This window comes from Dermacentor andersoni, chromosome 1, assembly GCF_023375885.2.
Source record: "Dermacentor andersoni chromosome 1, qqDerAnde1_hic_scaffold, whole genome shotgun sequence".
NCBI classification, from domain to species: Eukaryota; Metazoa; Arthropoda; class Arachnida; order Ixodida; family Ixodidae; genus Dermacentor; species Dermacentor andersoni.
Genome location: NC_092814.1, coordinates 132,698,730 through 132,714,090, shown reverse-complemented (window position 1 = coordinate 132,714,090; position 15,361 = coordinate 132,698,730). Strand labels below are relative to the sequence as shown.

At 45.0% G+C, this 15,361-nt stretch overlaps 1 protein-coding gene across 1 annotated transcript; it reads left to right on the top strand.

Moving 5' to 3' along the window:
- Positions 1-251: 251 nt before the first annotated feature.
- Positions 252-15,065, top strand: LOC126544260 (uncharacterized). The gene is made up of 5 exons (XM_050191517.3): positions 252-605; positions 1,257-1,340; positions 6,677-6,859; positions 13,512-13,619; positions 14,038-15,065. The coding sequence occupies exons 2-5, from the start codon at positions 1,278-1,280 to the stop codon at positions 14,929-14,931; spliced, it is 1,248 nt and encodes a 415-aa protein (XP_050047474.1). The 5' UTR covers positions 252-605; positions 1,257-1,277; the 3' UTR covers positions 14,932-15,065.
- The last annotated feature ends 296 nt before the right edge of the window (positions 15,066-15,361 follow it).

The following is a 15,361-nucleotide window of genomic DNA, read 5'->3' as shown; positions in this document are numbered from 1 at the left end:
TTTCTCTTAATTTTCCCATACCTTTTTGGATAAAACCGTGCGCAAGTACTTAAGAAATGTGTTAAAATTTACAGTATTGGATTGCCTAGTAATTGGCGTTAAGGGACACACAAGCTCAAAAAGTATAGGTCACTACTTGTGCCCGAGGTGAGAACTGACCATGAGGAAATATACAGATGTGAACTGGAAAAAGTAAGGCCTATCGCTGAACGTGATTTGCTACATACAAATGTCGGTGATCTTGTGTTAAGGCATGTTCAATTATTATTAGAAGCGCAATGCCACAACCTTTTGCCGCTCGAATCCGTCCTAAAACCCAAGAAATGGGCCATGTATTGAAGGCTCGTCATCTTCTTCGCCACGCTGGAAGATAACGACGAGGTGGACGGCCCCGCGCGGTTACTAGGCACGCGCCGCGGCTGGAATGTGCTTCGGTGACAGTGAAGAGGGTCCCAAAGCGACAACAAACATGTCATAACCGCATCGATGGAGGAGCAAGATTTCTGGGCCTAGGACAGCCTGGAGCTAACATGGGATGCCGACTCCTGAGAAACCGAGGAGAGCGAGCTACGACTGCGGGATGCCATCGCCTGGAGTCAATCTCGGTAAGGCTACGTCTCCATTGGCCGAGCGCTGGTAAATAGCTAGCGGGCTCGTTTTCGTCGACGTACGTGTGAATGATGAAGCTAGTACACGAAATCAATGAAGAAAAAGGATTAGCGTCTTTCTTCAGCTGAGGTAGAGTTTCGCAAGATTCTAGATTGGAAATAAACTAAAATTCGATTGCTGAGAGATCATGAAACAGTTCACTTGTGCGGTCAACTGTAGATACTGCGCGAATTCTGAGACAAAGTGAAGGCTGTAGAATACTTACAAGCTGTCCAATGGTGAGAACTTCACTGCACTTGTAACGATGGCATATATGCTCTAGAAAAAATAATCGGCGCAAAACAGACACGAACAGAAGAACTCAGACGACACGATTTCGTGTGTTTACGATCGGCACACCTGTGCCCTGTAAAACCATGACAGCTGGATTATGGGTGTGGTGTTCCTTCTTTTAATCCGCGCGATGGGGGCAACGTATACCCCCGTTATACCGATAGGTATCGAGACGCTGAGTGGAGAGTAGGGAGACTGCACCATATTCAGTTTCGTCTAGATCGCCGGGTGGTATCAAAAATTTTAACAGAATCGCTGCAGTGTTCAGTGCGCTTAAAGTTTATTAAATCATTCGTGTACTTCTCTTGTTCCAGGTCGACAGCTAAGACGACAAAATGACATATTACTTTACGGGCTTCGTGAGGAGTCCTGGAGGACTCCTCAAGATGATCCAAATCGTAAGAAATTTCTCTTCCATCAGAGTTGATCTTTTATGCTGCAAAATGCGGGATATGACATTATTTCTTTAAGGGCTTGGTGGTATAGGGCTCGGGTAGAAATGAAAAGAGTACTTTATGAATCAACACGACGATATCCGTCGGTCGCTACACAGTAATGGGCAAGTCTTGGCAAATGATAGCCGGCAGTATGCACGCATGCCGCGAATCAGGATAGTGATTTGGTCGAGTTGGTCGAAGTTCATGACGTAGAATCAGCGCAAAGCACCGAAGCACCAAAGCACCGAACCTTCTTCTATGTGCTTTAAAAACTAACTTTGAGCAATAAAATTCATTTGGCAGTCAGCGCTTGTGTAATTCTTTCCTTTAACCGCACTCCTAAGCCGCGATTTTGTAGCGACGTCTTTTCTGATGCTATTCCTTTTCACGCTTCTCGCGTTTCGTCAATGGTCAGAGCAACGCTCCGCCCGCGTATCAATAGGATCGACCGGCCGTGAACGGTGGGTGATAAGAGTGGCATGGAATCGAACCGAAGGCATCGATACAAAATCGCGGCCCTATTCTTGCACTTCAGTGATTTGCACTGCTTTTGTATCATGAACGTATGCCGCAAGGACTCGCTCACCGTCCACAATGTGCACTGTGCAACCACGTCTTAACATGGTTAAGACACGGTTAGATTAGCATTTTGATTTGTTGTTGGCATGCGTTTTTTGTTGTTGTTGCGGTATGTAGTTAATTCATTTGTGTGCCTACAGTCCAATCCTTTATTGAAGAGTGTGTTGTTTCCTTTCAAAAAAAAAAAAAAAAACGCTCGATCCCTAACGCCTTTGCCTCGCTGGATATATCTTAGGATCATGGTGATGGATAAACAGCGCCAAAAAAGACGCAGACGGAACAGAAATGAGTATTACAAGCGCTCTCACGTCCACTTCTTTTTCAAGTCTGCGTGTTGCTTCGCGCTGTTTATTCGTCACCGTGCAACTTTAACAACCCACCAAACTTACCGCTTGTCTATTCTAGTAGACTTTTCGAATAGAATGTGTAAGTGCGCTCTCTACCTGAAAGCGCGCTAACTGTGACAACAATGTGTTCAGCTGCTATTTACTAGCTGCCAGCCACCTTAATTAGCTATAACATTGTGCCCGGAACTTGCAAAGTATGTCTTCTTAGGGCAGTGTAGAACTATTGCCAGGAACGGTGTATAATTTCCTGCTCGAAACGTGCTTCAGGCAGCTTTCTTTAACAACTACCCAAAGTTTCGAATAGGGAGTTTCTGATCGGCGCTGTCGTCATTATTCTTTCAATTGTACGATGGAATGCGACACTGGCTCTGATCTGTTTGCAAATGTTCCCCCTCATATTTATACTTTTTGTGCGCAAACAAACAGGGACGAAGAATAGGGGCAACACAAGGACGAGCGCTTTCTAACAACTGGTTTTATTTTTGAAGAACTACTTACTTAAATACCCACAGAACTGCGCGATCTAGAGAACAGAGCACGCCTACAGCGCATATGATACCCGCTGATCTGCGCGATCAAGTCAAAAGAGCAACGTCAATATTACATATAACACTTGTGATAAAAAAAGACGTGGACAAAAGCCACCCGGTCATACTAAAAACAGCAAAGTGCATAAAAACAACCACTTACAATAACATGCGTTAAAGATGTGATGATAGAAGCGAATTTTCTTTATCTAACAATGAAACAGAAGGATGGCTGATGCATTTTTCTTTTTGTTTTTCAATCCAGTATGCTTCCACGATTTCCCTAGCGGTTTGATTCCTATGCCTGTACAAAATGTCTGTGCTAGTAACACAAGGGGAGCAACCATGTTCTTGGCAATGCATTGCCAAATGCGTACTAGGGCGACCTTTCAGGCTAGACAAGTGCTCCCTTAACCTAGTGTTAATGCATCTCCCAGTCTGCCCTACGTACACATGACCACACGTCATAGGAATCTGGTAAACAACGTTCTTCGCGCAAGCAACAAATTGGTTCTTGCGCGGATGTTTAACAGTGCATTCTTTCTGTACATCATCCTTACTTTCGAACTTCTTTTTAACCTTGGAACACACACTACCTATTTTGTTTTTTGCCGAAAATACCACTTTTACTTCATAACTACCAGCCACCTTCTTAAGTCTGTGTGAAAGGCCGTGCACATACGGAATCACTGAAGCATTGGAATCTCCATCCTTCTGCCTTTGATTCTTTGTGCATTGTCCTTTATCCTTGTTAAGTTCTTTCATTAGTCTAGCACACGTCGCCAGCATCACAGCGAGCGGGTACCCAGCCTTTCTCAACCTGTCAACTTGCTCAAAAAATGCAATCCTTACAGTGTGGTGACATGACTTCAACAACGCTGACCGGAAACACCAAATGACTATTCCATTTTTCACAAGCCTGGAATGGTTTGATGCATAGTTCATTAGCGGTTTTCCAGCTCGGGGTGAGAAAGATCAACACACATGTTCCGGTAGGAATGTTAACTTGACATCAAGAAACTGTAGCTTATTATCTACCGGTACTTCCGAAGTAAATGTTAAGCCCTTTCCCAGAGAATTGAAGGCTTCTACAACCCTATTTCTGAAAGCACCCTTGTCTACAGGACAACCTAAAATCAAGTAGTCATCGACATATCTGTAGACAGGCCAACTCTCTGTCTATGCTTCCCAAAAAAAAATGCTACTTAGGATGGGAGCTACCTTTGACCCGATGCACACACCCATTGCCTGTATATACGTTTCACCACAGAACCCTACATGTGTATTCGCTAAATAAAAATGCAGAAGTTCAAGAAAGGATTCAACTGCCATGCCGCACGTATTGCGGAATGACACCTCGTCATTCTCATTTGTTATGCAATCTTTACCACTGCACATTAGGGGCCCTTGCGGTAAGGAATAGTAAAGATCCTGAACATCTATGCTGAATCCCCAGCTGCAGCTTGTACTATCTAATGCCAAACAATTCACAAGGCCTTCAGAGTTTTTCAATATGTACGGATCCTGCACTTCTAGGGAATTCAACATTTTTTGCAAGAACTCCGCGACCAGAACTTGCCAACACCCTCTCTCGGACACAATTGGCCTAAACGGAATTGCTTGCTTGTGGGTTTTTGCCGTAAAAAATATCTCCAATTTCATTCCTTTTGAGTTCTTTACACGTGACGCAAGCTTATCTTGGTCACATTTTTTCAATAGCTCCACCGCTTTCTTTTTAACGTTTTCTACATTCACATCACATTTCTTAAAGCACTTGTTCACCGCTAGGAAAGCGTTTTCTAAGTAACAATCATTTGGTACAACAACCAGAAAGCCTTCCTTGTCTGCTTGAATAACACGCAGATTATTCTCAACCAAATACTTAGCAGTCCTATCAACATTGGGCCTGGATCTATCGCTTACCGAAGCTTTAGCTACCACGTCCACACATTCCACCACACATCGATCTTTTTCTTTCTCTGGTACGCTCCTGGCAATGTCCCTTGTAAGTGCGAACCTGTCGACGATGTCGATCCTTGGTTCCACGCAGAACTTTGGCCCCAACTTGAGAACCTGCTGATGCCGTTCTTCCACCGTTGCACCCCCTAGTATTAGAAGGCGTCCCTCTGGCACTTCCCTTTTCTTCTTCTTCGGCAATTTTCGACGAACATCGTTCCATATAGCCTCAGTCACAATATTTGCCTGTCTGCACCAGTCCCGAAAAGCCTTCACGTTAAAAAGGCCACCGGAAGCAGACGAACAGGCCACCTTTAGACATTCTTTGAAATGTCTCACCTGTCTCCGGCTCTCTGATCGCAGGATCTTGATCATTCTTCTCCGGTAGATAATAAGCTACAGTTTCTTGATGTCAAGTTAACATTCCTACCGGAACATGTGTGTTGGTCTTTCTCACCCCGAGCTGGAAAACCGCTAATGAACTATGCATCAAACCATTCCAGGCTTGTGAAAAATGGAATAGTCATTTGGTGTTTCCGGTCAGCGTTGTTGAAGTCATGTCACCACACTGTAAGGATTGCATTTTTTGAGCAAGTTGACAGGTTGAGAAAGGCTGGGTACCCGCTCGCTGTGATGCTGGCGACGTGTGCTAGACTAATGAAAGAACTTAACAAGGATAAAGGACAATGCACAAAGAATCAAAGGCAGAAGGATGGAGATTCCAATGCTTCAGTGATTCCGTATGTGCACGGCCTTTCACACAGACTTAAGAAGGTGGCTGGTAGTTATGAAGTAAAAGTGGTATTTTCGGCAAAAAACAAAATAGGTAGTGTGTGTTCCAAGGTTAAAAAGAAGTTCGAAAGTAAGGATGATGTACAGAAAGAATGCACTGTTAAACATCCGCGCAAGAACCAATTTGTTGCTTGCGCGAAGAACGTTGTTTACCAGATTCCTATGACGTGTGGTCATGTGTACGTAGGGCAGACTGGGAGATGCATTAACACTAGGTTAAGGGAGCACTTGTCTAGCCTGAAAGGTCGCCCTAGTACGCATTTGGCAATGCATTGCCAAGAACATGGTTGCTCCCCTTGTGTTACTAGCACAGACATTTTGTACAGGCATAGGAATCAAACCGCTAGGGAAATCGTGGAAGCATACTGGATTGAAAAACAAAAAGAAAAATGCATCAGCCATCCTTCTGTTTCATTGTTAGATAAAGAAAATTCGCTTCTATCATCACATCTTTAACGCATGTTATTGTAAGTGGTTGTTTTTATGCACTTTGCTGTTTTTAGTATGACCGGGTGGCTTTTGTCCACGTCTTTTTTTATCACAAGTGTTATATGTAATATTGACGTTGCTCTTTTGACTTGATCGCGCAGATCAGCGGGTATCATATGCGCTGTAGGCGTGCTCTGTTCTCTAGATAGCGCAGTTGTGTGGGTATTTAAGTAAGTAGTTCTTCAAAAATAAAACCAGTTGTTAGAAAGCGCTCGTCCTTGTGTTGCCCCTATTCTTCGTCCCTGTTTGTTTGCGCACAAAAAGTATAAATATGAATATGTTCCAACTAGGCCGACTCGCAGTTATGTTCCCCCTCATGGTGTTTGTGTTTCCTCGAAAAGAAATAAAGCTAAAACGCTGCGAGCAAAGATTATCGTGATAACTAAATGACGATTAACGTTCCAATGTTATGCCTTGGTCTCGAAAGATGCCGTAGTGGCGTTCTCTGTATTAATTTTCACCGCGTGTATCTAAATATACGTATACCGAACCAAAGTTGAGACTATTCGCTGGACAGAAAGAAAGTAGCTGTGGGTGGAGCAACCGCGGCAATCGTCATTGTCGTGCAATCAGATGAGAATCTGAGGCGAGCACGTGCTGTGCGCAGCTCATCGGTTTGGTGCTAATGTTGATCCTGATGGGGGGCCACTACGACGTCAGCACGGGCCTGTACCGCCTCCGCATCGACGCATTCCTGATGACCATGACGGTCTTCACCTTCGTCCTCACGTCCGCTCTTCTCCTGATGTGCACCATCATGGGCTCGACAGAGCTGCCGAACTCTGTTCTGGTACGCGCACCCCTTCAGAACTTGGAGTTCCAGCAATGGCGTACAGCTGTGTCGACGCGAAGTTGTCACTGATCATGTACACTATAGGCGCCTCATGACGCAAGAATACAACAAATAGCCTGGCTTACTCCAAGCAACGGCAAACACCATAACCTTGTTCTTCCAGCTACATGCATGCTACAAGATGATGTAATGTTGCGTCATCGCACGATATTTTCTGTTTATTTGCATTACTTTCTTCGTTCCATTGTCGGACCTTAAATTTTTTCCCGAAACCTCCATTTATCTTATTCATGTCGAGTTCTTTCAGCAGCATTTTTTTTTTTGCGCGCATGTACGTCGATCTTGTCCTTTTTCGCGTCGACTTTGACTGACACGCTTTTTTTTATTGAGAGGTCAGGTGGACCGATCCCGGAGATAATGCAGTCTGGCACAATGTGGCTAATTTCCGACTATATTTGCGCTTATTGGGCCCCTAGCGTTAGTTCTACCTCCAACGCGACTCATTTTCACTTGTCTCGTTGAAACCTACATTTTGATAACTTTTGCAACTCGCTACGACTCTCTGGAGACGCGAAAGGGTAGTTTTTTGACCGAGACGCCAGATATAGATAATCATATCCCACTTACGAACTCGAATTAGCCTAGACTTAAGGAGGGAATGGAAGAAACTGGTACATAAGCCGATCAATGAGTTAGCGGTAAGGGGGGAAAATAGAAGAATTCCGGATCAAGCTACAGAACACGTATTCGGCTTTAACTCAGGAAGAGAACCTTAGTGTTGGAGATATGAACGACAATCTTATGGGCATCATTAAGGAGTGTGCAATAGAACACGGTGGTAACTCCGTTAGACAGGATGCCAGTAAGCTAACGCAGGAGACGAAAGATCTGATCAAGAAACGCCAATGTATGAAAGCCCTACAGCTAGAATAGAACTGGCAGAACTTTCGAAGTTAATCAACACGTGTAAGACAGCTGACATAAGGAAGTATAATATGGATAGAATTGAACATGCTCTCAGGAACAGAGGAAGCCTAAAAACAATGAAGAAGAAACTAGGAATAGGCAAGAGTCAGATTATGCGTTAAGAGATAAAGACGGCCATATCATTACTAATATGGAAGAGATAGTTCAAGTAGCTGAGGAGTTCTATAGAGATTTGTACAGTACCAGTGGCACCCACGACGATAATGGCAGAAAGAATAGTCTAGAGGAATTTGAAATCCCACAAGTAACGCCGGAACAAGTAAAGAAAGTCTTGGGAGCTATGCAGAGGGGGAAGGCAGCTGCGGAGGATCAGGTAACAGCAGATTTGTTGAAGAATGGTGGGCATATTGTTCTAGAAAAACTCGCCACCCTCTATACGCAATGCCTCATGACTTCGAGCGTACCGGAATCTTGGAAGAACGCTAACATAATCCTAATCCATAAGAAAGGAGACGCCAAGGACTTGAAAAATTATAGACCGATCAGCTTACTGTCCGTTGCCTACAATGTATTTACTAAGGTAATCGCAAATAGAATCAGGAACACCTTAGACTTCTGTCAACCAAAGAACCAGGCTGGATTCAGTAAAGGCTACTCAACAATAGACCATATTCACACTATCAATCAGGTGATAGAGAAATGTGCTGAATATAACCAACCCTTATATATAGCTTTCATCGATTACGAGAAAACGCTTGATTCAGTCGAAACCTCAGCCGTCATGGAGGCTTTACGGAATCAGGGTGTAGACGAGCCGTATGTAAAAATACTGAAAGATATGTATAGCGGCTCCACAGCCACTGTAGTCCTCCATAAAGAAAGCAACAAAATCCCAATAAAGAAAGGCGTCAGGCAGGGAAATACGATCTCTCCAATGCTATTCACAGCGTGTTTACAGGAGGTATTCAGAGACCTGGATTGGGAAGAATTGGGGATAAGAGTTAATGGAGAATACCTTAGTAACTTGCGATTCGCTGATGCTACACACCTTACTAAGCAAGGCAAGATGCCTTGCTTAGTAACTCAGGGGACCAATTGCAATGCATGCTCACTGACCTGGAGAGGCAAAGCAGAAGGGTGGGTCTAAAAATTAATCTGCTGAAAACTAAAGTAATGTTTAACAGTCTCGGAAAAGAACAGCAGTTTACGATAGGTAGCGAGGCACTGGAAGTGGTAAAGGAATACATCTACTTAGAACAGGTAGTGACCGCGGATCCGGATCATGGGACTGAAATAATCTGAAGAATAAGAATGGGCTGGGGTGCGTTTGGCAGGCGTTCTCAGATCATGAACAGCAGGTTGCCATTATCCCTGAAAAGAAAAGTGTATCACAGCTGCGTCTTACCAGTAGTCACGTACGGGGCAGAAACCTGGAGGCTTACTAAGAGGGTTCTACTTAAATTGAGGACGACGCAACGAGCTATGGAAAGAAGAATCATAGGTGTAACGTTAAGGGATAAGAAAAGAGCAGATTGGGTGAGGGAACAAACGCGAGTTCATGACATCCTAGTTGAAATCAAGAAGAAGAAATGGGCATGGGTAGAACATCTAATGAGGAGGGAAGATAAGCGATGGTCATTAGGGTTACGGACTGGATTCCAAGGGAAGGGAAGCGTAGCAGGGGACGGCTGAAAGTGAGGTGGGCGGATGAGATTAAGAAGTTTGCAGGGACAACATGGCCACAATTAGTACACGACCGGGGTAGTTGGAGAAGTACGGGAGAGGCCTTTGCCCTGCAGTGGGCGTAACCAGGCTGATGATGATGATGATCCCACTTACGCCAAAACCGTGGAAAGTCGCCAAAGAAGACCTTGACTTCAAAAAAGTAATAGCAAGTATAGCGTGACAATAGCGTGATAGACGGCTGACTTATGCACTCGTGACTGTATTTGGTGATATGAAAGGCCTAAATTATTCCGCGGGTCAGAGTGGGCTTATTATGAAACAACCGTCATGCACTTTGGTTGGCATCGGCAAGAGTGGCACATGTACTGCCAGATGCATGCGATAACTGTTGTTCGGGTAAGGCGCATGCGCTGTTGTGCCATAGTGCTACTTGCTCAACTTTCTGGGCCACCGCGTTTGTTTTCGTTAAGCCATGCTTCGAAGTTGTAATGTCGGACGCTAGCTTGATGTTGCGACTTGGAGCGCTCTTGGAAGATGTTTGTAAAGGGGAACGGAAAACCGCCCCTTTGCATTCCAAACTATAGAGTGGGGCAGTGCCACCAATTAAAAAAAGAGAAAGCGGAGAAAGGGGGCACATTTTCCCTTTAATAATTCACTTTTCGCTATGCGACATGACGCACGCCTAAGAAAATGGTGGCATTCGTTTCATTTCTTCGTCTGTGACCTAATGGAAATTGGCGCACGCGCACGTGCTTTCGCAAGTGCCATACGCGCGTTAACTTCTTGGCCATGAAGCCGACGCTACGGGAGCGAGGCTCGCGGGCATGAATCAGTACATAAGTATAGTCCAGTTGTCAGAGTGGAGTTTCGTTTTCGCGCATCAGGATGTTTCGCAGCTTTAAACGCGGGCAACCTTGCCGCGGCTGCCGGGGGGGTCCACGTGTAGCCTAAAAGAAAGTTAGTGTTATGGATGAATTTCAAGTATACTTGAAAGCCATTCATAACACTGATTTTCTTTTTATTTATTAGCAGTTATTTAGGACCATGGACGGGGATCAGGCAGCCCCCCTTTTATGCTTGGTGCGCGAAGGCCGGTAGGGAGGCCTTGACGTAATACATCTTGCCGTGGCTCCAGAGATGTCCGTTTACACCTCCGTGTGCCCAGCGTTCACCCATCGCTCATCGTGATAATAGGTAGTCCTGTAAAAAAAGATTATATTCGCTGATGTGCCGTTTATTTTTTATTTATTTATTTGTTCTTACTTACTTACCACGTTTGGCCGCAGTGAATTATTTCATCCTCGGTTGCGAAGATGCAGGCACTTCGAACGGCAGCGTCCACCGCACACAGATTGCCAGTCATAGCTACAAGACATGGCTTTGGTATTTGCTTACCAAAATGCACGTATAATCACTCTCCATGCGTGAATTGTTCTCATAGCTTAGCAATTAACGCAGTTTGTCGTTCTTTAAGCGTCTATCTATTTATGTGCAGCGCTACGCTCCGAGAATGAGTTAGACAATAGCTGAATGTTAGAAATACACGTTCGCGTGTACTTGTAACATAATGGAAAGAGCGAATAACGGAACACCATCGACGAAACGCGGAAACTGCGAATGCAGAAGTGCTAAATTAAACTTTCCACTCTTACTAAATGCATGGACCTTAATTATATACACGGCCCATATTGTTTCCATCAATATGACACATGGCTCAGCAACACAGAATAACTACATGTATCTGGAGCATTAAAAAATAAGAATTCACTTACTGCCTCTGCATGTGATATGGTCTCTTTTGAGCAGGGCATAATTGCGCTTTCTTTTTTTAATCGCGAACGGAATGTGCTTCAGAATTCTTTAAGTAGTGCGGACACTGGCCTTCGGCATGTCCGGTCGCCGACGACATCGTTGCGGATGTTTCCCGCTGCCTCGTTGTGCATAAGGTAGCCATGCACTTTTCGTCGCCGGGCAGCTGTTGCGCAACGTGTTGTAGCGTTCCTCCTATATACAGGGTGTCCCACATAACTTGAGCCAAGAATTTAAAAATGAAAGGCGCATCGCAAGCGAATTGATCCGAACGCATACTACTCGCAATAGCCTATAGCAACTCAAATATTTTTCCCCCGTAACTCACTAATTAAGTTTTTTTACCCAAATTTTTAATTGTTGGCTGAGGACCCCTAGTATGACACGCAGATTTGTAGGGCACCTACAGAAACCACCGATCGAGTTGTTTCCTTTACGATACGTCTCAAGTAGTCCTTTTTTCCGGGTTTCAAAGAAAGCCCGCGAAATATGAAAAAAAAGCCACGTGACGGAGCGTTTGCGCAGTGGTATTGTGCTGCTCTCAAGCGTGCGTTCGGTGAACAAGGTCGGCTGCATGGTGACTGGCGACGAGGAAGCGGCAGGGCGTTCTTTATCTCATCGGCAGCGCTCGGCCAGCAGGATGCATTTTCGTCGGCCAGCAGGCTATTTTATGCCCACTGTAGGACGACGGCCACTCCCTGCGATCTCCAATTACCCCTGTCCTGCGCCAACCGATACCAACTGCGCCTGCAGATTTCTTAACTTCATCACCTCAACTAGTCTTCTGTCGTCCTCGATTGCGCTTCCCTTCTCTACGCACCCATGCTGTAACCCTAATGGTCCACCAGTTATATAACCTACGCATTACATGACATGCCCAGCTCCATTTATTTTTGTTAACGTCAATTAGAATATCGCCTATCCCTCTTTGCTTTCTGATCCACACCGATCTCTTCCTGTCTCTTAACGTTACGCCTAACATTATTCGGTCCATTGCTCTTTGCGCGGTCCTTAACTTGTTCTCAAGCTTCTTTGTCAGTCTCCAAGTTTCTGCCCCATATATCAGCACCGGTAGAATGCATTAATTTTACACCTTTCTTTTCAATGATAATGGTAAGCTTCCAGTCAGGATCTGGCAATGTCTGCCGAATGCACTTTAACCCATTTTTATTCTTCTGTAAATTTCCTTTTCATGATCAGGGTCCCCTGTGAGTAACTGACCTAGGCAAACGTGTACTCCTTCACGGACTCTAGAGGCTGATTTGTTTAGTGTTACTGAAACTTTTGCAGGTTAACTATATACTAGGTGCATTAATTGTTACTATATGCGCATCACCATTTGCACAATTCTCGACTATTGCTTCGCACTTTCGACGGAAGTGCAGTTTTTCTCGTTGGAATACAATAATTTAACCTGGTGACAGCGAACTGCTTGTGTGTAAATGATTTACAATGCGATTGTTTATTCACCTGTGAAGTTTTTGCCAGAAATGTTTGCACCGAAGTCCATCCGTGGGCGATTATGACAGTCACAGGCAATTATTCCTCATGATTCAGCTTGCACCAATTACTGACTACATTTGCAAACGGAATGAAGTACAGCTATGCTCATTCTCTGCAATATGATATATTTGAAATGAAACGATTCACCTCTTTCATTATCACATACCTTTGCATAATTATTGTTCATTACTTGTAGCATCATTCTTCAAGTTGGGAAATCTAGCAATTAGTATTTGCATAAACATATACACATCGCAGAAGGTGAACACTTCTTTCTATATTTGTTAGGGTCACGTCGAATGTTTAAAATCTTTAGATTCCCGAGTTTACCGGCATATCTATGAACACTTAAGGTTGTTTTAAACTTATTTCTGTATCCTGCATATTCCTAAATTGGTAGCTTTGAAATGATTAATAAACATTTAGTACCCTTGCTGTCTTAAGGAAGTGCGAAATACATATTTGTTCTTGCATTTAATGACGTTAATTGGCAGAAAACGCGTTACGTGTAAGCGTGTCCTAAAAAAGATTAGTATAAAATTATTTCTTGTAGAATACCGTCTTTCTGTCCGTAGGAATTAGCCACGAGTTTCTAGCGGCATAAAATATCAAACATTTGTTATTGTTGACGTATTTTGACACTTACCATGTTTTATCGTCTTCTTGCGGCGACATTATCGTCGTAACATTCGTAATTATATACTTGGCATTTTCTTTTTTTCAGTATCGCATTAACTACCTCTTGGCCACCATCACTTACTTTCCTTTCACCGTGGGTTTCATCTTTGAAGAGTACATGCATGGCGACATCAAGCAGACCATTGCAGGAGGGGTAATGTATCGGGGCACATAGGTATCTGTTTCAAACTTAACGCGAAAATACCAGCCTTTATGTTGATGCTTTATAAAAGAAGTCTTTGTTGGGCCGTCTACCTTTCTTGTCCTGCCCATGCGCGCAGAATATTTTAATAATTTGTGTCGAGCGGCTCGTAAGTTCATCCTGTGGCGTCACATCCATTGGCGAAAGATGGAAAAGTCCTCGTTGTCCTGTTTTCTGGCCGCATTTTGACGCAAACGCTAGTTTCACACGAATCTATATTAAATTATTGATTCATCTGGTTCGTGGTGTTCATTTAGCAGCCTATCCCTGCTCAGCCTAACGCATCAGTGTAACCGGAAGCAGTGCCGCAGATGGATTGGTGTCTGAGCTAGCGAGTCAGAAAAGGTGATTGGTGCTTCTGTCTGCGCAGGTGCTCAGCATCACCAATTCGCTAATCTACATGTTTAACCTGTGCGTTAGCTACGAGCTGCGCTGCCTTCGGGGCCGGCGCCGCGAGCGACAGCCCAAGGGCGGGAGGAGCAAGGGCGCCAAGAAGGGCAAAGGCAAGAAGGGAGGTCAAAGCGACATAGACATCCTGATGGGCAGGGACCGGGCTGCCGGTGGCGCCGCTGGCATGACCGGCCGCATTCGCAACGAGCGAGACCTGCTGGCCACCGGCGACGTGGAGACCTTCCACCGACTCCAGCAGATCCAGCAAATGAACCGGCTCTTGGAGAACGACCCCATCATGTTTCACCAGCAGACCAGCTACATGCTGGGCGCGCAGCAGGCGTACGCGCAGGAGCAGTACATGGGCGGAGGGTCGCCGGCAGCCATGCCTGCCGGCCTGCACAGCGGCGGTGCGTCGCCGGCAGCGGGTGGTGCACCGATGGTGGACGAGTTCGGCCGCCGGGGTGGCCCGCGCGACGACCGGCTGGCGCGCAGGGTGGTGCACGAGGTGTACCGCGGCGAGTTCCTGCCGGGCGAGGAGTACCTGATGCAGCCGGCCGTGGGCAAGGAGTTCATCATCCCCATCCAGGTAGAAGGGCGCAAGTCTTCGCAGGACAGCAGCACACCTACCGAGAAGAGCAAATCTCCGAAGAAGAAAGGCAAGAAGTCGTCAAAGAAAGGCAGCAAAAAGGGCAGCAAGAAGGGATCAAAGAGTAAGAAGAAGGGAAGCAAAAAGGGGAGCAAGAGCAAGAAGAAGGGAAGCAAGAAAGGCTCCAAAAGTAAGAAGAAAGGCAGCAAGAAGGGCTCCAAGAAGAAAGCCTCCAAGGGTAAAAAGAAGAAAAGCAAAGGAAAGAAGAAGAAGAAGAAGAAGTAGAGCCTTGTTCAACATATACTCTTTACATGTGGTGTGCTTTTTTTGAGCTGTGCGAACGACTCGGTATTTGTGTTTCACTATCATTCGGAACTAATAAAGTGGCGTACCTTCCCTCTTTTTCTCCTACATAAAAAGTTTCAGTTTATATTGTGAAGTTACTGCGTGTACAACTTCAACTAATTCGGATGCTCAACGCACGACGCCATCAGGCTGAAAATTCCGAGTAACTTTGCCTGAAAAATACTTGCCGCCCAAGCGAACTGCGTCACGACAACATTGAATAACTAAACCAAACCTGAGACAATCCGCAGGGTTGGCAAATATTGGTAAAAAATTCCCGGACCAAAGTGCATTTTTTAAAACTGTCAAGCTTTCTGAGGAAACCGTTCGGGTTTTTTTTTTTTGTCACTTTTCACGAACCAACTACAGG

Coding starts and splice junctions, on each gene's coding strand:
- LOC126544260 (XM_050191517.3), top strand. CDS start 1,278: ATGACATATTACTTTACGGGCTTCGTGAGGAGTCCTGGAGGACTCCTC. Junction 1,341..6,676: donor TCCTCAAGATGATCCAAATC/GTAAGAAATTTC, acceptor TGCTGTGCGCAG/CTCATCGGTTTGGTGCTAAT. Junction 6,860..13,511: donor AGCTGCCGAACTCTGTTCTG/GTACGCGCACCC, acceptor TCTTTTTTTCAG/TATCGCATTAACTACCTCTT.